Here is a 22,967-nt window from a genome sequence, read left to right on the forward strand (position 1 = left end):
AGCCTCACAGCTGCTGGAATTTAATCAACAGCAGACAGAGAACTTGACTTGTTTTTCGATACGTGAAAAGGCAAAACAGCAAAGTCACCATTACCCACTTGAACCTGAGCATGTGCTAGAAGACAGTGTGCAAATGCTTGGAGTGAATTCCTGCCGCTCATTTCAGTCACTGTACACTTTGCCCAAGGATGGTCCTGCTCTGCCTTCAGATCCTAAACTGTATCAGGGGCAGCCTGAGGATTTACTACTGCTCCTAAAGTTATGACCTGTGAGCCCAATCGGTAACCTGACTGACCTTTTGGACTCCTATTAGAAGGAGGCATGTCGCACCACCCCCAGGGAGTACAGTACAACAGTCACATGATCCAGACTTAGGGTGGACATTATGTGGCGAATAAGGAAAGGGGCTTGGCTATATGCATACATATGTCTGGAGTGATGGATTAGTCTAGCAGGCCCAGTACAGTCTTCTGTCTACTTTCTCTGTGCTGCACGTACGCTGTTTGTGTCTCAGCCACGTAACCTGATCCAGCCCCCTCGTGTATCTGGAGCACAACTCTTGAACTGCCATTGGCTGCTGTGCTAATATTAGCATATTGCCCCCTGTGAAATGCATTCTGGGAATATCCTGTCTTTTCCTTGGCCTTATGGAGCCAGTGCTGTTTCTGGTCTTCAGATGAAGCAGTGAGGTCATCGTGTAGACCGCCGCTTCCTTCTTCCTGCAAAGGATCCCCAGCCATGGTGTAATTATTCTAAATGTGGCATATTGTCACTGTCTGATAAAGTTAAAAGGTAACTAAAAAAAGGAGTATCCCTACCAGCAATCTTATTTCTTGTCACCCTTGCAATCAGTAGTTAATATCACTCCCAAAAACGTTGGGCAAATTTCATATACGTTTATAGGTTTACTTTTTCAGCTATAGTTCACATTCAGTAGGTATATGGAAGTGTATGGAAGTGTGTGGTTGAGCACTCTATGTCCACTTCTCTAATGTATGTTGGATTTACCTTTGATCATAAGTTTGATCATTACTTAACTACTTTGGTGTAGTATGAATGGGGATGGGGATGGAGTCGATATTGGTTGGAAAAACTGCAATTCATGACAATCCACTTAAAAGTTAAAAATCTGTGCACTCCTTCACATTTCCCAAAGCTGGACTGGAGTCTTTGCCAGGCTTATTCTGGCCCCCATGCCTTAAGTTTGACACCCCTGTAATAAACAAAGTTAAAAAATAATCAGCATTCTTTCAAAAAGTCTATAGACACTGATATAAAATTTCTATTGTGAATCTGTTTATTTATTGTCACAATAACGGAGTCAGAGTAGCGACAGCTATAACAGTTAAAGCATCAGATGTTGTTAAGAAGTGCCTCATTCATTGTGCTTTTACAAAAATTATTATTTACTCTTTGCCTTTTTTTTGTTCTGCATGCTCAGTAGTCGAGCATTTTTGGGTGAAGTGATGCATTTGTTGTGATTTTAAAGACCTTCACTGATATATGCAGATATATAGAAAGAGATCATTTTTACATAGTGGCAGTAATGCACTCTTAAACAGCGTTATAAAGCAAGGATGGTTATGCAATTGCAAAAACTAAACACCTCTGTCCTTTTTAAGCTTCCTCTTAAATGACCTCGAGGTTACTTTTAGTAAAACCACAGCTAATTTAAACACACTTAGTGCTTCTGGAGAAGAGCTTTATATGAGATGAGAGAATGGCAAAATAATGTCTTTATATAATGTGCATTTGCAGTTTCCTGATTGGAAATAATCAAAGCTCAAAGGCTGCAAGCTAAAGGCATGTGTGGAAGACTGATTCTCCATTGTCCTTCGTATGGCGAGTAAAGGTTACATTCAGTGAGTCCACCTGTTTGATGCCCTCCATCCTTAATAATTTAAGCTCTCCCAAATCCAGGAAATTAATTCTTCATAACCTTGAGCAACCTGGTCAGAAAAAGCAGAGGTTCACCGGACTGACGTCTTCTTAGCTGATCGTTTCCACTTTTAAACACGCAGACTCATTATGCAATCGTGCATCAAAGAATTACACACATGTATGGAGATTTTTTAACCTCTGACCTCCTTTTCCATGAATGCAGGCTTCAGCTAAGGTAACCCTATCCTCTCACAAACTGCTCCCGCTTCCATCTGTTCTCGGTCTGATCCCTCAGACTCTCTCTGTGCCCTGGACAGCTGCAGTGCCATTTTGCGGGGAAGCATTCTTCACACAATGTCAGCAACAGCATCCCTCACTGACGTAGCAGCTTCATAATCAGATGCGTTATCCTTGATTCGGATGACATGCTGACTGCTTTTCTAAGCAGACCGTGGATTCTCTCCTGAGACTGTTTTCACAGCTCCATTAGAAGCCTTTAAATTTTGGGCTACAAGGGAAACATAAGTGTTTTTGTGGGCACATGCACAGTCAGTAGGAAACTTCTCTTAGCTTTGCTAACATTTGAACAACGGATAAGCTTTTGCATGCATGTACTATGCTATGTGCAACTGATGCCACTTTGTTAGGTACACCTTTTCAGCTGGACATTAAACACAAAGATCTAATCAACCAATCATATGGCACCAACAAAGTGGAAGTGAGAACTGCTGTTCAGCCAATAGCAACTCAAATAATCAGAACACCATATTCCAAGGTATGCGAATACCTTTGACTCTGACTATGTCCACTTATGCCCAAGTGTATTTTTTTGGCACACTTGGGCATAATTTGATCACCACAGCCTACGTGAGTATTGTTGCTGCATTTTTGAGCACCAGTAAGATGTGGCGGGACGAGAGATGCCCAGCTGACAAATCAGCAGCCACCGTGTCCTGCTATCATGTAAATATGGACCAGAATCTCTGAGGAATGTTTCCAGCACCTTGATCAAAAGGAGGTCCAACACAGTGCTAGCAGGGTGTTAATACAGTTAGTGTACACAGAGTGTAGTGCTCAATCACACACACTGATAGCACCTGTTATGTTTAGGTCTAAATTATATTCGTGGTATTAATGAATGTGTTAAAAGTATGTTAAACTGCATAATGCACAGATGAACTGCACAGAGCTCTGATAAAATGGCCCTGATAACACAGCTTCAGCTGATCTGTGCTGTTTTTATCGATTAAATACAAAAAGACACAATTCATTGATTCAGTTACTGTAATGAAAAGAGCAGTATGTGGAATAGCACACTGAATTTCGGGTTAGGTGTGTCCTCTGATAAAATTAAAAAAGATTTTATATTGTGCACATCTACTTTTTATTATATATGTTATTGCTGTGAAACCTGCAATGCTATTAGCTTAAAAACAACATTATATTATTATTAAAAAATCAGTCTGTAGTAATGAATATGGACCATTTCTCATGGAAACCATGAGCTCATGACTGGAGGGCTTCAGCAACTAAGAGTCCAGAGGAATGGGAGCCACGACGGTCGCGCCATGTATGCAGGGCCAGATGGCAGTTGGTCTCATTTTCAACAGCAAATGGCTCAATTTAGTTTTGCTTGGCTCATGTAATCTGCTCACGAGACTCTGTGTGAATATGTTTATGAATTCTTTTTGATCTCGTCAGCATTCATGTTAATGTGTGCTGCTCAATAAAATAAACCTTTACTTAGAAACATTGGTATTTAGTCCCTCTGTGTTGGTTTACTTTAAGATGCTTTGAAAGAACTTTGTTTGCTTGATTTTATTTTTGTCTTTATTTTTTTCATTTCAACCTAATAAGCTTCAGACAAAATTATCACAATGAATAGAAGTTATGGGTATGTCACCCCAGAGGCACTGACTGACTTTGCTTTTGACTGAAAAGAAGAGGGTAAACGGGCATGTGATGCACTCCCAGAGAACGTACACAAGGCATGATCAAAAAGTCCCAGGAATTGGCCTCTAAACATCTAAAACTTTACTCCAATATAGATTTGGCCCATCTTTCCACCTAATAGCATCTTCTCATCCACCTCTGGACCATTGTCAGCATTGCTGCTATAATTAAATCAATCCCAGGAAGTCCTTTCATGCCCCCTTGCACTTGTGTTACTCCAATAGCCACTGGATTGCCTCCAGTGCATCACAGCAGTGATTTTCATTTTTGGGAAGCAGACAAAGTTGCAGAGAGTGTAGTCTGCAGTTTTTCATTTTTAAAGGTCAGTTCTCAGTATTTCCAATGTGCAAACTTATAGTTTGTGGACCTCTCTGAGCAAAAGCAAAGATATTAACAATAAGCTGCTGTGCAAACAACCTAAATTCAGAACAGCTGGGATGCTTGCAAAATGGAAAACAAAAAGGAAACCAGAATGCAGTGATATACAAATATCATGAACCCACAACAGAAGACATAAAACATGTCAAATGTTTAAATGATATTACTGGGTATGAAAGAAAGTATCTTATAGAGGCTGATTATCTCAGACGATGGGCACAAGTTCACCAATTGCAAAAACTGTTCATAAATTATGGAACAATTAAAAATTAATGTTTCTCAATGTAAAATTTCAAGGACTTTTAATGCTTCATCATCTGCAGTAGAGTTGCTACTTTTTGGTGCTATATAGTTCAATTAAACTGTGGATGAAATAACTTAAATAATCTTTTGGATTAAATTGAAGTTCATAATATCATCAAAAGACTCCGAGAATCTGGAGAAATCTCTGTGAACAAAGGACAAGGCTAAAAAGCAATGTTGGATGTCTTAAAGCGTCAGTTTGTTTGTAGGCTTTTATTATTGTGGATTTGTGATGTGCTTTTCTGTATTTGTGTCATACTAAACATCTAGAAACCATAATGTGTTTGTTTTTCTTATGTTGACACTAGATATCACTAACTCACGCAGTTCAAGCAAGCAGGATTTGGTGTATTTTGCTGGAGCTTCTCACTTTGACTTTCCCAAGATCCACCTCCACAGCACTCTTTTCACTAAATGACAAAGGATTACTGCATCCTGATTTAGATTACAGCTCCTTTTTTTCAGCCCACCGCGCGTGCCGTAACCGGATACTTCTCAGACCGAGTGAGTATTTCTCATTGGGCCTGTGGAGATCCAGACAGACACTAATCCCTGCAGCGCTTACCATCCAGCGATCCAGGTCTGTAACATACCAACTGACCCTGTTGTCACCCATGGCACTGCATATGTCTTGCACAGCAGGCTGATTTATGAGAAAAGGATTTTACAGCCAAATAAGAGGAGCAGACAACTAAATTTGGCTTGAGCTATGATTATTCAGTCAGAATTATCAAAATAAAACTTAATGTGACTTACTTGTGTTACACTGACCTTTCTAAACTGCACTGTTTATGAGGGTGGCAGCCCGCATTCATAACATGCTATACACAGTCAGGACGCTTCACAGCTCTTATTTTTAGACATCACATCCAACCTGCCACTTACCTGCATCACGTGAGGCGGAGGAGTGTGGAGGCGCGCGTAGCTGGCGGTCTTTGCGGCATGTATTGGCCAACTCTTGAAGAAAAACAATAACATGGTTTCGACTTTAGAAACTTCAGCTTTTCGATGTGGTTGTGTGCGCAGTGTGATTTAGGTCATTTTCTTTTTTTATTTAATGCCAAATTTTTATTAAGTAAAATCTGGAACATTGTCTTTTCATTGTTTAAATGTCAGAAGGCTGCTGCTTGTAATTCAACAAATTCAATGACAAATGAAAGTTAATTCATTGAGACTGGAAGGTAAAGCCATACAATGTGCTTTCCCTTTTCAATTTTATTTTAATAATAGGAAGCGACTATTACATCACAAAAAAACAAAGCCACGTGTTGGGATCGATGAGCTCAGGGGCTTCCGACCACATTTACAGTATAACACCACAGAGGGAGTTGAAAAACAATGCAAATACCATTACCTCCACCAAGGAGGTCATGGGTTTTCTGTATACACAATGGCTCGAAGAATTTTGAAAGAATTCTAATTCAACTTTGTAAGGCTGTTACAGCAGGGTCACGGCAGCAATGTATTAGAAATTTGTTTTACATCAACAGAGGTCCTCAAGGTCAACTTAATGATTTATCGGTCAAAAATTGTGAAAAAGCAGTAGAACTTAGAACCTATGATTTTTACAAGTGTGGTTTGTATTGTCAACATAATGAATAGAAAGTTACATTTGACTTCTGACCTCAAGGTCAGATAGAGACAAACTTTCATAGATTGTCTTTTTATAAAAAGTCGTATTCATAATAGAATAGAATAGAATAGAATATGTCTTCTTTAAAACTATGTTTAAAATTCTGCTGCCTTTCTATTGGCAGCTTTTAGGCAAGAATACTGGTATATGGAGATTCTAAATATAACATCATAGTTTGCATCCAAGTATCATGTCATGTTTGACCTCTGACCTCACATCTGCCTTTCTTTTAAATCCAAAATGTGTTACATCTTTAAAGGTAGCATTTTCAGAAAGAATGCAAAGCAGACAATGAGCTGCTTTGGTGTAATATTATATAATAACTCAACTTATTTATGTCCAGTGTCCTATTTTCCATTACCTACTCCTACACAATGTTTGTCCAATCAGATGTTGATATACTACAAACTTCTTAAATTATGCCCAAAAAGAACAAAGAAAACAAAAAATATATATTTAAAATTAATTACTGTTCCCAGTGAATGAGCTTTCTGCCTTGGCAGAGGTCTGATTTCTTTTAGTAGATCATTTTAGGTCACAATTCCTGCACAACCTCCCTGAACCAAGGGAACGTCACTTATTTTATTTTACTGCATATTATTTATAGGGACTAAGAGGTTCTACTAGGGAGGGGGCAACCTCATATAAATTTTGCCACCGAACTAAAAAGACAAGAAGATAAGAATAGTCTGTTTCCCATCAGTCTTGTGGAAAGTGTTTACCACTTTCCATTCTCCTGAATGTTTTCAGCTCTGACTTGTTGGTAATTTGACAGATCATAACATGAACTCTAAAGAGCAGGTAGGCGATGGAAAGGCGGCCTGACTCTATGTATAGCAAGAAGTCATAAAGTGTGAAACCTCACTCTGACATTTGGTGCCTGTTTTTTCTGGTGAGAACACTGCCGCATAGCAAGAGCAGGAGAAGCTGGAAGGGGCATCATTATTGTTCAGGGACACCCTTGAACCCCCCGCCCCCCTAGTGCCATAAGAGACGGTGAAACCTGGCAGCTGGCACATTCAGATACTAACGGGTGTTTGAAGTTTCTTTGTTTTTGTGCGCACACACACACGCACACTTTAGATATCAGTAGGAAGAAGAAAGAAGTGATGAATAACATGATTATTACACAACTGATTATTACCTGCTCCAGTTGTGTACAACCTCAATGGAAAGATTTTTTAAAGACTGTTCCTAAATATTGTGTGATGTTCTAATAACATGTTTTCTATATTTAGCCACTTTAAAGCATTTCGGATGGTGTGTGAAAATGAAAAACTGAATTATACACAGTGTAAAAATGGCAAAAATATGAAGCCCAAACATTCAAGCGTGTGCAACTTGAATGGCCGACCTTGGAAAATCAAAATCCTGAGGATGGCATCCATCAGCTCGTTCCTCTGTTACACTGGCAGCATCTGTGAAATGCCCAAGTCTCACTTCCAAAGGTTTTGTGAACCAGTTATAACCAGCTCTGCCCCACTTAGAAATCTGGACAGCTGGGCCCACTACCACAGCATTCCACCACCATTTTACACATACAGTATGCATTTGACTCCACGGTGTGAGCCTGCTGGTCCACATTTAAACATCCTGCTTACAGTCTGAATTCGTGGGTTTTTACGTGCTTCCAGTTGAGGGAGCTTTTCTGGTTGACACTTTTTAGCAGATGTTTTGTTGTAAATAGCTGCATTTCTTTTAACCTTGTGACTTTTTAGTGACATTTGCGGGAAGAGGTTACATATCATTTGCCTCCTCAGCTGGTCATGGCTACACGCCCACATGCGACCTCTTCAGAAGATGGTTTATCTAGTCTGGGTGCAAAGGGCAAGCACGAGGTGTCCTTTAGGTCAATGGGTAATATGAGAAAGAACAAGGGCACACAAAGTAAAAACACTATTTTTAATGACTCTAGTATACCTACAATTACACTGCACCATAAGATATAATTTAAGCAGACAGATCGACTGCATGATTGGGAAATCACACGTGCCACTGAGGTCCAGTCTTCTTCCTCGGGGCAATATTTACCAATCATGTTTACCATAGTTTCGATGTTTACGAGGGAACATTTAAGTCTCGGGTGAGGAGAACATTTTGGTTGTCAACATTTTTTATGATCCCTTGGTGAGTGCAGTGTCAGTGGCCATGTGACCACACAGTGGGAGGAGGCGCGCAAGGGCCACTCATTTGTAAGCTGAAGTCACTGGATATTGGACCTTGAAATAGCACTACAGAGGATATAAAAGGATCCTCTCCTGCTTGCTCCCAAAAGAGCGCAGCCTTGTGCAACAGCAAATAATACTGTGCAACGGCTAAATTGTAATTTGGGCAAGAGAAATGAGCATCTGGTGAGAAAAAGGATGACCACACAAGCGAAAAGAAGTGGATGTGGACAGAGCAGAACGAAGTAAAGGATTTGACAAGTGCTCGCAGGAGCTACTCTGGCTATAAAGTAAAAGGATAAAGGACATTTGGGGACAAATAGGACATAGAGCAAAGGATACTGGTCTTTTTACTGGATTGTTGCATTCCCTTGGATTTCTCACTTCCCTCCTCCTGATCTAAAAGACTAGAGGGAGACAAGCTGCAACCATTGCAGGCATGAAGTACAGCTACCGTGTGCCGGCGTCTACGTACGCAAGCAGCTCACAGTACACACCAACTTACCACACTACCACCCAGTACACCCCCTCATATTACACACCGCCACCGTACACATCTTCATACACGTCCGCATCAAAGTACAAACCGACACAGTACAGCACCACATATTACACCCCGTCACACCACACGTCCACTTACAAGCCTGCGTCAGCATACGTCCCTTCATACAGCAAAGGGTCACGGTACAGCTCAACATGTGGCACACAAGCACAGGAAAAGCCTGCACCTGTAATTCCTGTCACACCTGCCAAGAGGACAGTGCACTTCCCCAATGACATCATCTTCCAGGATATTGTTAGACGGGGAGATCTGGAGCAGATTGGTCGGTTCATGAGAGCAAGGAAAGTTCGTGTGGATACAGTTTTCCACTCAGGTGAGCAATATCTCCACAGCTTTGATTTTCTGTTTTTTATCTGCAGGTACTCACATCCAAAGTTTCTTAAAACATATGTATATATATATATATATATTATTGTTGTTGGTAAAAGCAGTACTAGCTTCACTAATGACTGAGAGCTTTGATGTTAAACATTGTGCTAACCGCATTGGCTGTAAGGGAACTGATTATTACTGCACTGTGCAGGTATGGCAGCACTGCATGAAGCTGTGCTAACGGGGAACCTGGAGGTGGTGAAGCTGCTGGTCAAATATGGCGCCGATGTCCATCAGAGAGACGAGGACGGCTGGACGCCGCTCCACATGGCCTGCAGTGACGGCTACCCAGAAATTGCCAGGTAACGTGTGACTTTTTAACCAAAAGTGTACACTGATGTAAATATAGAGAAGCTGGAGGGTTATTAGAAGGGAAAAAAAGAAGCGGTTACTCTCTTGCCACTAGGGGACGCCACAGCCCATAGCTCAGCATGTTTGATTCGACAGAGCTTTAGATCCCCTTTCTGATGCAAGCACAAAGGGGACTTGTCTCTCCAGCTGGAATCGAACCAGCAACCTTTCGCTTGCCAAGGAAATGTGTTAACCATTGCACCTGTAGTATATACAAATGTGCTACAAAAATAAACTCTGCAGACAAAACCTATTTTTACATGACCCATGTAGTTTGCATGTGACAGCTGATGCTGGCATAAACAAGCAGCACCCACATGAAAAAGTGACATCACCATCATACCATCATCATCACAGTGCACACCATTCAGCATGAAAGAAGCATCAGATTAGCTGAAGTGGAGAACATTTCTGGGAAGGGAATTAACAGAGATTCACCACTACAACTTTGAAACTTGACTCTATATTCAAATGTTACAAATCTAAAATCTATTTAAAAAATTAGATGCACTAATGATTAATGATGGCATGTATTCATGCACTTTTGTAATATGTTTAAATATCAATATGTACTTCATTTTCTACTCAGATATCTGCTATCAATGGGCGCCAGCACAGAGGCAGAGAATGAAAATGGAGAGAAACCTGCAGACCTCATCGACCCAGAGTGCAAAGACCTCGCCAAACTGTTTGAGACTGGCTGCGTCTGATTGGATACCGGGCGGGTCCAAAGGAAAGCAAACAAAGATTACAGAAAGAAGAAGATGAGGAGCCGGAGCAGAACATATCCACCACAGCTCACTTCACGACCGATCCCGTAAAGCAAGATTGTGTTTGCTAGTTTCAAAACTGTAGTACAAACACCTGCAGGTGTATTATTGTAAATTATTGCCTCAAAGTGATACTCCAGTAAGCTTTTTTTTCCCCCTGGTGGTTATTTTTATTTAATTTCATTATATTTGACTTTATTTTTATGTGTATATTTGTCATACTACCAGTTTCAGCACTATGGCGTAACATGGAACGTGGAAGCAAAACATGTTTTTTGTCACGTATAGTCTAACTGTCTGGAGAAATGTTTGACTTTCAGGATTATTTCAGTTTGGGTTATTTATCTGATGTGTTAGTGTTAGGCAGTTTTTACATTGCTGGATGAACTCTGAAAATTGTGTCTCATAGAAAGAGTTTCTTTACTGCTGGGCAGTAAGAGGATCATAAAAATGGATACTGATACTTTAGTATCAGTCAATCATCAATCAAAAAGAAAAAAAATCACCAAATCGCAAGCTTGTACAAGCTTTGTAACCCTGCAGTGTTTCCCCTAATGCATTACTTTCATTTATTTAGGTATAAGAATATAAATGCCAGCAGTGTAAATCTTATTATGTTTTTGCTCAGTTATTATTTTTGTATATTTTCATAAATAAAGAAGCCTTTTATTAATTTGACTGACTTTCTGTTGTGGTCTCTCTAAGGAAAATGAAACTACATTTCAAGAACTACAAAGTTCATAGAGTTATTCGTGCCATCACTAGTAAAGTACTTCAATCACTGGCATTTTCTAGAAAGCTACTATCTGGTATTTAACTAACTCACAACCTTGTGACGCAAGGGTTAAAATACGCTTGAGGATTTGTTTGTTTGTTTGTTTGTTTGTTTGTTTGTTTACACTTTTACAGTGACTCAGAGGAACACTTGGTTTCTTAAATGAAGAGCAACCACTTGGTTGACCGGGCAATCCATCTGTTGAAAGGCTGCAGGGGCCTGGACCAGCACTTGTGTTTTATTTCTCCGCTCTCTCTGCTCTGTGCTGTGGATAATGAGTGCTAAAAATAAATAAATAAAATAGCCTATAATAATATTAATAGTAATAATTACCTGCAACAAACCAACATCGTTTTTGTTTGTTTGTTTGTTTGTTTGTTTGTTTGTTTGTTTGTTTGTTTGTTTGTTTGTTTGTTTGCTTGCTTGCTTTTCCTGTTTTTTTATTTGCCTGAGTCACCTGGTTTGGACGGATCACTTCCGTTTGTTTTCCCGGAAATGTTTGGTTGGCATTGGCAACGTTTTAGCCAGCTCTAACGCCATACAGCCACGTCCGGAGGAGTGTTTATACACGGGTTTGTTGAATATCCTATCTCTCGTTCAGTGTGCATCTGGAAATACACTATTGCGCTGATGTTTGTTTTTTCTAATACCTATCCTGCGCTAGTGAAATGAATGAAATTGTAGCTGTTACGAGCTAACGTTACGACAAGACAATGAAACTCAGCAGTCAGCTAACTACATGCTAAATTCTCGTGTCGAAAAATATGTTGTTATTTGCCCCCACAGACATAACTGCTGGGGCACGCGTATCTCTAAAATACAAACTGGTTTAGATACAATGGTTTTTAATGGCAGTGGAAGGCTAAAACGCTGGGTTTCGGTTTGTAAGCCGATGCTAACACTGCTGAAGCTACTGGACTCAAAACGTAAACAATGGCTCCTTGTTTAGCTAACGTCAATATTTCTCATTTTCAAACTCCTGCCTGACATTAGCTTTACTACAACTAGTTAATCTCAGCAACAATGATTTACTCGTTATATCTCTAATGTCACCGGAACTCATCGGATGACTGACTATGTTTTAAGAGCGTTAAGCTAGCTAACACCACTAACCAGAATTACTACCATCTACACAGTTAGCTTAAAAGTAACCAATGCTGAAAAAAGTATTTCTGAGGTCATGTGGGAATTAATTACCCAGTCGCTGTTATTTACTGGCAGGACTGAGCTGAGGACTTCTGGACGTTTGTTTATACTTATATTCCACTCACCACAGAGGAGCGAGGAGCAAGTACAGACTCCAAACAGAATGACCAGGTTTGACCAAAGACAAGCACTTAAACACCCGTGATCACATTTAATTAGTGCTTTTGCGGTAGCTTTAGTTTAGAGTAAAAGATGAATTGACTGTGTGCTGTGGTGCTAATTTGAACGTTTCCATGTTTTTTGAAGCTCATCAGCTCCCAGGATGGTGAACAGTTACAAGAGAACTTCAAGCCCCAGATCCCCTACTAACAGTGGGGAGCTCTTCACCCCGGCACATGAAGAAAATGTGCGCTTTATACACGACAGTAAGTATGCCTGTCTAACAATGATGTGCCAAACTCTCTTCATGAAAACATTCAGGATTTTAAATGCAGCTCCTTGAAAACTAAAACTGAATTGCCTGTCAAATGAATTTAATTCTGAAAAGGAAGATTCTTTCAGAACCTAAGACACATTCAGGTTGAGTTAAAATGGTTACTTTTCAGTTAACTATAAACTGTGCAACTATAACAGTAGATTATTATTTATCATATACTTAATAGGGTAACAAATAGCAAGTTGGTTACACAAGACATTAAATTAAACAGCCTCTAAATCATGAAAGCTGATTATATTAGAAATGAAACAGCATTTTGATCATTTTTTGTTAAATGTTTGTCTCTACAAAGCAAAGGACACTTATTACGAGCAGTATTTGTAACTGGTTAGTCTGTATTCATTGTTGTCAAAGCTGGTCATTTAAATTCCATGGTTTAGTATTATTCATCAGAAGTTGCCAGGTCTCTTTGAGGCCTACAAACCCATCGTCTGTCTTGCAGAACATCAGTATCTTTGTGTGCCACTGCCACCTATAGATCAGCACAGTAATGTGGAATGACAGCCATTTTTAAGTCTTGATCTGCCTATCCACATGCAATAAACAAAACGGGATCCAGCTGGCAGCCTGTCCACTATTTCTGTGGCTACACAAAGAGAAGGACTATGAGAGTTAAGCCAATGCATATGCTACAAAGACACACTTGAGTGTAGTCCTCAAAACACACACTGTGCATGCTGATCGGGATAAGGAACCACTGAAGACTTCTCCAAAAAGAGAGACACACACAAAACACACAAAGAAAACAGATCAAAAAGCATAGAGGAGAAACACAAACAGTGGAAATTTTTATTCTGCTTGAAAGGAATTCTTCGTCTATTGTGACCTGTTTGCTGTGTACCAGATCTCTGACAGATCTGTGACCAAGATTAGCATGCATGCCCTTGGACATAACAATAAATGCCTACATGACACTTATAAGCTGTATTGTACCATTAAACGGACACTCTTAAGGTTGTGCACACACTAAAGAAATTCTTGCAGTGTGCTTTTTACCCAGCTGTCCAGTCACAGTCATGCCAATCATGGTGCAGGGGCTGAATGGTTGAGCCCTTGGTATTTGTGTTTGCACCAGATGACAACGCAAGATTGCCACAATTTATGCAATAATACAAAATCAGTGTTTGGAGGATTTGTTTACTATTCATCTGCAGGCACCTGCCAGCATATTTTATGTCACAGCAAACAAGGAAAACTCTGTGGGTCTCTAATGCCCTTCAAGTCTGAGAAAAGGCTTGAATAGAATAGAATAGAATAGAATAGCCCTTTATTATCATTGTACATGTACAATGAAATTATAGGTGCTCCACGCCAACTGTACAGGAGTAAAATAAAATGGTAAGACAACAGGAATGTAGCTCCTCATCCTTTGTTAGTGAACACAGACCACAGTTGAAATTCAGTGATTACTTCCAAAACATTGTTAAAAGGACTTTAGTGATGATGGTTTAAGATGGCAAAAATTCATTTTCCACGCTCCGACACTGAAGCACTTTAAAAGGTCTGGAAATAATGCTTTGCAAGTTAGAAAATGCCAGCACACAGCTCAGATGCATCGTTAAGTAAAACGTATTCGTCTTTGCTTATTTCGCAGCCTGGCAGTGCGTGCTCAGAGACATAAGATCAACGCAAAATAGTGACCGGAATGACCGTGGACCACAGGAGTATGTCGAGAAGAACCCAAATCCTAACTTACATTGTAAGTTCCAGCAAATATTTATTTTTCTGTCACACTAAAAGATGAAATCGGTAAAGGACGTGCCGGTTAACTACTCGTTTCCTTTTCGTTCTTGCAGCTTTCACGCCAGTGGACCTGAGTGACCTCAAAAAACGCAACACACAAGACTCCAAGAAGTCCTAGTCTTTCTCTTAATGATCCCATTGCTTTTTTTTTTTTCTCCCATACATTATCCTTGAGAACTTTTCCTCCGTCAGCCCTCTTGTCAGCCAGAAAGTTATCGTTGTTGGTCAGTCTAACACAGAATGCAAATCTAATTTCTAAACTCTGGACCATAGAAAAGCTTCTCTTCCTTCGCCCTCAAGACTGACTAAAAAGAAAAAGTTGGATTTCTCTCAGTTCCTGTTTTTTTTTCCAGTCGCATTCGATATGTGGACGAGACCGATGCAAAGATTCATCCAAAATTTGCCGACTTTGTACCTCAGCTTTTCTTTGTCTCCACAGGACGCAAAAGACTTCAATCTTAAACGCGACGCTACAACTACTACTAATATGACATGGGAGGAAAATATGAAAGGGCTGACTTCTTATTTGTAGTTTTATTTTGTTTATCATTAATTAAGCAAGTGTAGAAGTAATTGAACATTCACACACACACTTTATGGGCGAGTTTTGAAAGCCAAAACAGAGTGTAAACAAAGCCAACATTTTTATTATACATTTTCTTGCCCTTGGTCGGACTTTATTAAGTAGAGGGCCTCCCCAAGTATTGATAAATCCCCCCCATTCCCCTCTTCTTTCCCAAAGCCTTGAAACAAAATGTTGAATAAAAAGACTTTTACAGTACTTGTAGTTTTACTTACTCTACATAAATACATCACTGTATTTTTATCACATTAGAATTCTAGTTATGTATTGGTCATGAGTTGTAATTTAGTTTTTGATCCAGTTTATTTTCAGCTAGTTTCCAGAGTTGTTGCTCAAAAATGTTCAGATAGCCTTTGTTTTCACCAGTATTGGTATTATTTTAATTGTTTTTCTTTTTAATTATTATAGTATTTTATTATTTTTCAGATCCAATATTTAAAAAGTCAGCAATTTAGATGTATCCCTTTGCAAGGCACTTTACGCACAGTCAACGTGTAGGGTGGAGCAGATGATACTCCAAAGGTAAAGACAACCAGGCTTGACCTTGTTGGGTGATCTTACTATGAAATCATACATATATGACCATTTTAGAGGTCTGATATTTCTCAAAACCTCCTTTTTAAGGCAGTCTTATACACTTTAATGACAAAAGTATTCACTCAACCTTCCAGATCGCTGAATCCTTACATCACCAAGTGCAATGCAAAGCGTCAGATTCAGTGGTGCAAAGCTCGCCACCACTGGACTCTAGAGCAGTCGAGACGTGTTCTCTGGAGTGATGAGCCACGCTTTACTATCTGGTAATCCAATTGGCAAGTCTGGGTTTGGGAGTTGCCAGGACAACAGTACTTATCTGCTGCATTGTACCAGATGTGAAGTTTGGTAGACGGGGGATTAAGGTGTGGAGCTGATTTTCAGTAGCTGGGCTCGGCCCCTTAGTTCCAGTGAAAGAACTGTTGCTTCAGCATACCAAGACATTTTGGGCAACAATTCGGAGATGGCCCCTTCCCGTTTCAACTTGACCACAAAGAAAAATCCATAAAGGCATGGATGAGTGAGAGCTTGACTATCCTGCACAGAGTCCTGACCTCAACCCAACAGAACATCTTTGGCATGAATTAGATTAGACTGCAAGACAGGACTTCTCATCCAACCTGACAAATGTGCTTTGGGAAGAATGGTCCAAAATTCCCATAAACACTCCTAAACCTTGTGGAAAGTCTTCCCAGAAGAGTTGGAGCTGTTCTAGCTGCAACGGGTGGGCAGACATCATATTAAACCCTCTGAATTAAAATTGGGATGTCACTCAAGTTCACATGTGTGTTAAGACAGACGAGCAATATAGTGTATATATAATAGTACTGGGGTGGCTGTAGCTCAGGAGGTGGATCAGAAGATTGTTGGCTTGATTCCTGGGTGCTCCAGTCTGAACCCAGAGTTGTTTTCTGATACATCCATTGAAGTGTAAATGTGTGTCAGTGTTTGATAGAAAGCCCTTAGGAGTTAGATAAAGCATAGAAATGAATGGGTGAATGAGGGATGTTGTACAAAGTGCTTTGAGTGCTCAACTAGGGTAGAAAAGCACTATATAAGAACCAGTCCATTATCATTTATATAACACCTACAGGAGCTTTTTTAACATCTCATTATATACTGATCCATTTTGCAGCTTAATTATTTGCAGCTGTTTGTTTAATTTATTGCAGTAGATAATTCGATCTTGTTGATTAATTTAACTTAGCTAAGTGCTTTAAATCTCCAAACATACAGGTTGGATCAAATGGTGATTCTAAACTGGCTGTAGTCAAAAGGGTGTAAATGGTTATTTGTGTTTCTGTGTTACCCTGTGCATGGTGTACCCCACCCCTTGCCCACTTTCAGCTCTGCCTGACCTTGAACCGGATGTGTGGTTAAAAATATCGATGGATATATAGGTGATAGATAACTGTGTCTGAACTGACAGATTGTGCCAGCAAGGGATAACTAAGCCAAGGGTAAAAATGTCTTTAATAATTTATTGAATTGGACTGGATGAATGCAGGCATTGTTAAAATATCCAAACCTAGTTGTGAGTGTGGTAATCTCAACCTGCACAGCTCTGTGTAGCTGCAGCTGTTATCACACCATCAGTGCCTAAAAATTGGATACCATATGACTCAATGCATTTTCTATTTCTAAATGCGGAAAAAATCTGAAATTGATCCAGAGGGTAAAAAAGCTGTTTACTAAGCTCTAAAAAAGCAATCTTGGAAAATTATGCTTTTATTCAAAGCGCTGTATTAAAGATTGTTATCCACACAGTTGGACTTTGATGAATTATTTCTTTGAACTGTTCTTTTTCCACAGTGGAATGATTGTACACCATACATCATTAATGACTTGAGAAAAAAAAAAACACCATTTGGGCGCACAAGTTTGAATTTATGTATGCAGAAGTATACATGCAGGCTCACCCCACAATTTAGCAAGTTGCACCTTGATAACACACTTTTGTTAGCCATAAACATTTTTGGCATAATTCTAAGTGGACATTTGACCAGTCTTATGGGCAGAATTTGCAAAGGTCACTTAAATTGCTTGATTTCCTGGCACTTACGTTTAAGTGTAGTCCACAGATTTTCAATAGGGTTGAAGTGGGGCTTTGGGAAGGCCATTGAAGCAGCTTTATGTTTATCCATGCCAAAACCAGTTGTTGAAACACCAAATGTGTCCAGGTTTCAACCACTTAGCCACTGACTTTATGTGAAGTGAGGTGATTTGGAGGTGGTCCTACTTCTTCGTTATTCCAAACACTTTGTGCAATGTAACTGTCAGCAGGCAGTGTCTGGTTTAGGTGCAGTTTGGACAATTGTGGGGTGTATATCTATAGTTTAGCCAGTGCTTTACAATCATTCCACACTGGAAAACGTCAGTTCACAAAAATCATTAAAAGCCAAAAAATTACCATGACGATCGGTTATGGCCACAAATATGTACATATTTATTCAAACTGACTAACAGTGGTACATTTTCTTTATTTTTCGTTTGTTTTTATTTCAGTTATTTTATACACACATAGCTGTAGTAGTTTGTGTACTGAAGACTTTCAACTACAACTCAAAATAATGAAATTTACAGTGAAAACGGTAAATTTATTTAATATTTAGATTATTTGAATAATTGTAGATTTAGTGTTTCGGACGATACTGTTAATTGTTTACCGATACTCATCTGGGGAGCAAAACAATAGCAATTCCCTGTTGGTAACTTTGTACTAAAGTCTGATTGGACAGAAAGCTGTTACTACGCGTTGACGTATATCTACGTATGATACGCGACGAAACTGTTTTTCTTTATTGAGCAAAGGTCTGCTCATTGTGTTTTGTCGTCGGGGAGAGAGAGGAAAGAGCAGGCAGAGGGACCATTGAAGTCTAGGGCTTTACTTTTTTTTAACTATTTCATTAACAGTTTAGCATTATTGGGGCAGCATAATGACCGATAAAATGGATATGTCTCTAGACGACATTATCAAGCAGAACAGGCAGCAGAGAGGTGGAGTCCGGGGCGGCAGAGGTCGAGGCCGCGGAGGCGCAGGCGGCCGTGGAGGAGGAGGCCCCGGGCGTCTCGGAATCAGCGGTGGAGGATTTGGAGGCCGAGGCGGCGGATCCGGCCCGATGAGGAATCGACAGATCCCGAAACGCGCTAGAGGCAGACCAACGCCTTACAGCAGGGTATGAGAAAGTTAAAGGAAAAGCCTTCGACAAAGCTGAAAATGCCTGGTTAACGTCGTTCTGTAGCTAATCCCCTAGCCAGCTTGCTAGTCAAGCGAATAAAATGATTGCTAGCCGCCGAGTTTTCCCTTCGGAGGAGAGCTCTATAATTGGCGGCTAAGCATTAATGGAAGTTGTATGCATATTGTGTCCCCTCTCCCACAATCCGTATGTGTTACATCCTTTTTCAAGAGGAGCCCTTTTTGGAGAGAGCAGTTGTGTTAGCCGTGTTGGCTAACTAGCTAAAGTTGGATCGTAAAGGCCGAAGCGGCGCCATTTTGAATCAAGCACCTTAATTTAGAGCTAGTCGTCCAAGGTCCATATCGGTGCTTTTCCACCTCTTGTGTCAAATTGATGGTGAAAGGAAATCTCATCAACGACAAAGTCTACCCGCACGCTACTATCGTGGGAGCAAAATCCTTCCTCCTTTTTTTTTTTTTTTTTTTTTGGTCAAGTCCCAGCGCAGCGACCAGACGGCCTTTTGTTCGGGAGTGGCTGACGCTCTTCTCAGCAAGGCCCATTTTGGTGGCTATTCAACCGGTGTGGCTGTTGCTGTTTGGATGGATCAGTGGACTTTAAACCTCCTCTCTGATAGTTTTCATGTTTAAGGCAAATCATCACTCCTTAATTGTGAATGAATATCTAAACAAAGCCCCAGTCAAAATGGCGTGTCTCAAAATGGACGCTCAGATAATCCACGCTCATTGATGGGGGGATAGCTGGGCCCCCTTTCAGTTTGTTTACATCCCCTTCCCCACTCATCCTATGGACATTTCCCCCTTCATGAAAGCCCTTTTCGTGGCTTGGTAAAGAACTCTTGGGCGGGCCTGGAAAACATGGTGCAACGCTGGAGGCAACGCTGCTTCAGACGGCGACCCCTGTGTCCCTGAGGATCATGTCTGGAAGGCCTCTGGTGGAGGTGCAGCTGGCAAGAAAACAGTGGGCAATTTTTGTAGCTAGCATGGGAGGTTGTTTGGGTTTAAACATAGAGATTATGGGTGGGAGTGGGCTATAATAAAATCAGTTGGCTCCATTTGAACTTGGTCATTGAAAAGACATGTACTTTAAAAAAAAAGAAAAGAAAATGTATCCAAAGTGTATGCATGTACAGGTTGTATACAAGACATCCCCTTGCCTTTTAATTATTCTATATATATTAAGTTGTCTTGTGTATGTCCTTATATGTCTGAAGTGATTCACTTGCTTGTAGTGATTGGGGTGGGCAGGGAATAGTGGGGATCCTCTTGGGGGACCTGAGCACCCTGGCCATGTTGGAAGTGGAGCCCCTGCTTGCCCCAACACCCAGCCGTGTGGACTCTGTGAATAGCAGAGGCAAGGGGATCCTGAAGTCAGCAGGTGCGTTCTCTTTCGTCTGTTGCAGCCTAAACAGCTTCCAGATAAGTGGCAGCATGACATGTTCGACAACGGCTTCAGCGGCTTCAATGGTGCTGCTGGAGGTGGAGGAGGAGCTGGCGTGGAAACTGGAGGGAAGCTCCTCGTGTCCAATCTCGACTTTGGGGTCTCAGATGCAGATATTCAGGTATTCTAAGTTGTTTGTGATTCTTGGCCTGGGTTGGTGTGTTTAACAGTCTGGATCAAGAGGGACCAATTGTTTTGGGCGTGTGTTTTTTAGGAACTTTTTGCTGAGTTTGGAACTCTGAAAAAGGCCGCAGTTCATTACGACCGATCAGGAAGAAGCCTGGGAACTGCCGATGTCCACTTTGAAAGGAGGGCAGATGCGCTCAAGGCCATGAAGCAATACAACGGCATCCCACTGGATGGTAAGTCTTACGTTCTTTGACCTGCCAGTATAAACAGTTTCTTAAAGTTCGCTGCTTCTGTAAAGATTTTGAGGTTCATGGTGTTTGTGTTTTTAGGGCGGCCTATGAACATTCAGCTCGTCACATCACAGATCGACACACAGAGACGGCCAATGCAGGGGTACGTTAATATTTCTTTTTGTTTGGGAGGGGGCAGCAAATGCATTTGATGACTCGATGTGTAAAGACTCCTTTATCTTCAGTCTGAACAGAGGCGGCGGAGGAGGCATGATGAACAGAAGTCGTGGTGGTGGCGGCTTTGGAGGCATGCAGAGAGGCCGTGGAGGGCGTGGTGCAGGTGGCCCTAGAGGACGAGGACGAGGCGGCCGTGGCGGTAGTAGCAAGCAGCAGCTGTCAGCAGAGGAGCTCGATGCCCAGTTAGATGCCTACAATGCCAGGGTATGTCTACCTGAAACTTTTAAATATGATTTCTTCTGAGTAACGGATTGTCCATTTTCTCACATGTCTAATTAACTCTTGGTTTGTTTTCTCAGATGGACACCAGCTAAGAACGTAAAAACAAGCTCCTGAGGGTCGTCGTCCCTTCCTGTCTGCACAGAAGGGTGGCTGTTACAAATGTGCAGATTATTTTACACTTGGTTGTCTTCTAATGTGATTGAAAATATTGCCCCACCTCTTGTTTTAAATGCTCCAAAGTGTTTTTTACCAGTTTTGTTTGTGTTTTTTGTTTTTTTTTTTTTTTTTTTTTTTTTCCCTCCTCTCTCTTCTGGTGGAAAAAAATGGTTTCAACTGTAGGTTATGGAACTGGGTTTCCCCAGTTTGTTCTTCTACCCTGTAGTTAAACAATTGTAATAAAAACCTGCAGTGCATATTAACCACATTAAATGTCCCTTTGTTTGGGTTTTGTTTTTCTTTGTTTTTTTTGTTTTTTCTGGTCATATGTCTACTTGTGCACTATAGTTCACTATAAAATGTATTATTTCACCTGTAGCGTATCAGGATTAAAGACCTGTATTTGCTGACGTTTCTGTATTTTGGAATAAACATTTGCATTGTTTTGGAAACTTGCAACAACTGTAAAATACAGATTTGCCATTTAAATGGAAAAATAAAAGGAGTGGCCTAGAACTTGGGTTTCGAAAACCTTTGCTAACTAGCAGATGGAGGACTGGATTAATTGTAATGCACGCATTAGTTGTAGGCCCAACGTGCTCTATTTGCTGCAGAAAATGATACTGTTGAAGTACAGCCACTAGATGGCACCCTGCTCTGCTATATACCTTTAAGTTTTCAGTATGTGCTCGTCACCACGCCTTTTGCAAGCACACAGGCGTGTATTAAATCTCAAAGTCTGTAAAGAGGCTTATGTGCTGTGCTACAGATGTGATCAAGTGACTAAAAACCAAAGGGCGTGAAGTGAACGTAGTGTAAAAACAGCCACAAAAGGTAACTACATCTGCATGCCCACGCGTGTCGAAGCGTATATTTCCCGGAAGCGTTGCGGGGCAAAAAGTGTGAAACGTTCAGAAGAACAGTTTCCGGTTGGCTTTCAAGGTAATACGTGGAAATCATCTGATCTTATCTGCGCGACTTTTATATAAACGTTTTATCCTGTTCTATTATCATTATTATTATTATTGTTCTCATATAGCAGCGTAGTACGATTTATAGGTAAAAGTGACAATTCGATGCTAGCTTCACACTTCAGTGTGAAGTATAGGTTATACATTCAGAAAACATAAATAGTCTACCCATAATACAAATAAGAACGTTACATATATAGTTTATGAGTTACTGATGGACTGAAATGTAGTTTTGCAGTTTATTTGAACTCATATAAAAAATAAACAATAGCAATTCATACACGATTAATTAAAATGCACTGTCACACAAGTATAAAGATACTAAAACTAGAAGTCCCCACTCAAATTCAAATTCAAATTCAAATTTTATTTGTCACGTACACAGTCATACACAGTACGATATGTAGTGAAATGCTTGGACAACTGCTCGTGACCTAAAGAGAACAAAAAAGGAAAAGGCTATGAATAAGATAGGAAATAAATATGAAAAATTAAAAAGGGTAAATTTAACTAGGAAGGAATAAAATATAAATTAAGGTTAAAAATGAAATAACTGTACAACACAAATTAGAATGAAGGGTAAATTTAACTGGGAAGAATAAGATAAAGATAAATATATAAATTAAAGTTGAAAATAAAATAACTGTACAACAAAATACACAATATAGAACTATATAAGAATGTATGAAGAAATATAAATATAAATAAATATATACACAATAACAGCAGCTGTACAAGTATTA

General features: G+C 40.2%; 3 protein-coding genes across 3 annotated transcripts; all 3 read left to right on the plus strand.

Annotated features, from left to right (window-relative positions):
- The first annotated feature begins 8,424 nt into the window (after positions 1–8,424).
- Positions 8,425–11,046, plus strand: ppp1r27a (protein phosphatase 1, regulatory subunit 27a). Its single transcript, XM_086290584.1, has 3 exons — positions 8,425–9,188; positions 9,399–9,549; positions 10,188–11,046. Exons 1-3 carry the CDS (start codon positions 8,753–8,755, stop codon positions 10,306–10,308), a joined length of 708 nt encoding a protein of 235 aa, XP_086146710.1. The 5' UTR covers positions 8,425–8,752; the 3' UTR covers positions 10,309–11,046.
- A 536-nt stretch (positions 11,047–11,582) lies between these two features.
- On the plus strand, positions 11,583–15,309 carry mcrip1 (MAPK regulated corepressor interacting protein 1). The gene is made up of 5 exons (XM_086288788.1): positions 11,583–11,715; positions 12,365–12,460; positions 12,596–12,714; positions 14,380–14,484; positions 14,582–15,309. Exons 2-5 carry the CDS (start codon positions 12,453–12,455, stop codon positions 14,644–14,646), a joined length of 297 nt encoding a protein of 98 aa, XP_086144914.1. The 5' UTR covers positions 11,583–11,715; positions 12,365–12,452; the 3' UTR covers positions 14,647–15,309.
- Positions 15,310–18,436: 3,127 nt separating this feature from the next.
- alyref (Aly/REF export factor) lies at positions 18,437–21,769 on the plus strand. Its single transcript, XM_086288789.1, has 6 exons — positions 18,437–18,821; positions 20,242–20,400; positions 20,494–20,641; positions 20,738–20,801; positions 20,884–21,079; positions 21,175–21,769. The coding sequence occupies exons 1-6, from the start codon at positions 18,582–18,584 to the stop codon at positions 21,187–21,189; spliced, it is 822 nt and encodes a 273-aa protein (XP_086144915.1). The 5' UTR covers positions 18,437–18,581; the 3' UTR covers positions 21,190–21,769.
- Positions 21,770–22,967: the final 1,198 nt, after the last annotated feature.

This window comes from Aulonocara sp. 'chitande type north' Nkhata Bay, linkage group LG4 (genome assembly GCF_057382095.1).
Source record: "Aulonocara sp. 'chitande type north' Nkhata Bay isolate Kocher_YH1m ecotype deep benthic linkage group LG4, A_spYH_male_GT1.1, whole genome shotgun sequence".
NCBI classification, from domain to species: domain Eukaryota; kingdom Metazoa; phylum Chordata; class Actinopteri; order Cichliformes; family Cichlidae; genus Aulonocara; species Aulonocara sp. 'chitande type north' Nkhata Bay.

Coding starts and splice junctions, on each gene's coding strand:
- mcrip1 (XM_086288788.1), top strand. Junction 12,715..14,379: donor TGTGCGCTTTATACACGACA/GTAAGTATGCCT, acceptor CTTATTTCGCAG/CCTGGCAGTGCGTGCTCAGA. Junction 14,485..14,581: donor CCCAAATCCTAACTTACATT/GTAAGTTCCAGC, acceptor TCGTTCTTGCAG/CTTTCACGCCAGTGGACCTG.
- alyref (XM_086288789.1), top strand. CDS start 18,582: ATGACCGATAAAATGGATATGTCTCTAGACGACATTATCAAGCAGAAC. Junction 18,822..20,241: donor GACCAACGCCTTACAGCAGG/GTATGAGAAAGT, acceptor CGTCTGTTGCAG/CCTAAACAGCTTCCAGATAA. Junction 20,802..20,883: donor CAGAGACGGCCAATGCAGGG/GTACGTTAATAT, acceptor CTTTATCTTCAG/TCTGAACAGAGGCGGCGGAG.
- ppp1r27a (XM_086290584.1), top strand. CDS start 8,753: ATGAAGTACAGCTACCGTGTGCCGGCGTCTACGTACGCAAGCAGCTCA. Junction 9,189..9,398: donor GGATACAGTTTTCCACTCAG/GTGAGCAATATC, acceptor TGCACTGTGCAG/GTATGGCAGCACTGCATGAA. Junction 9,550..10,187: donor GGCTACCCAGAAATTGCCAG/GTAACGTGTGAC, acceptor TTTTCTACTCAG/ATATCTGCTATCAATGGGCG.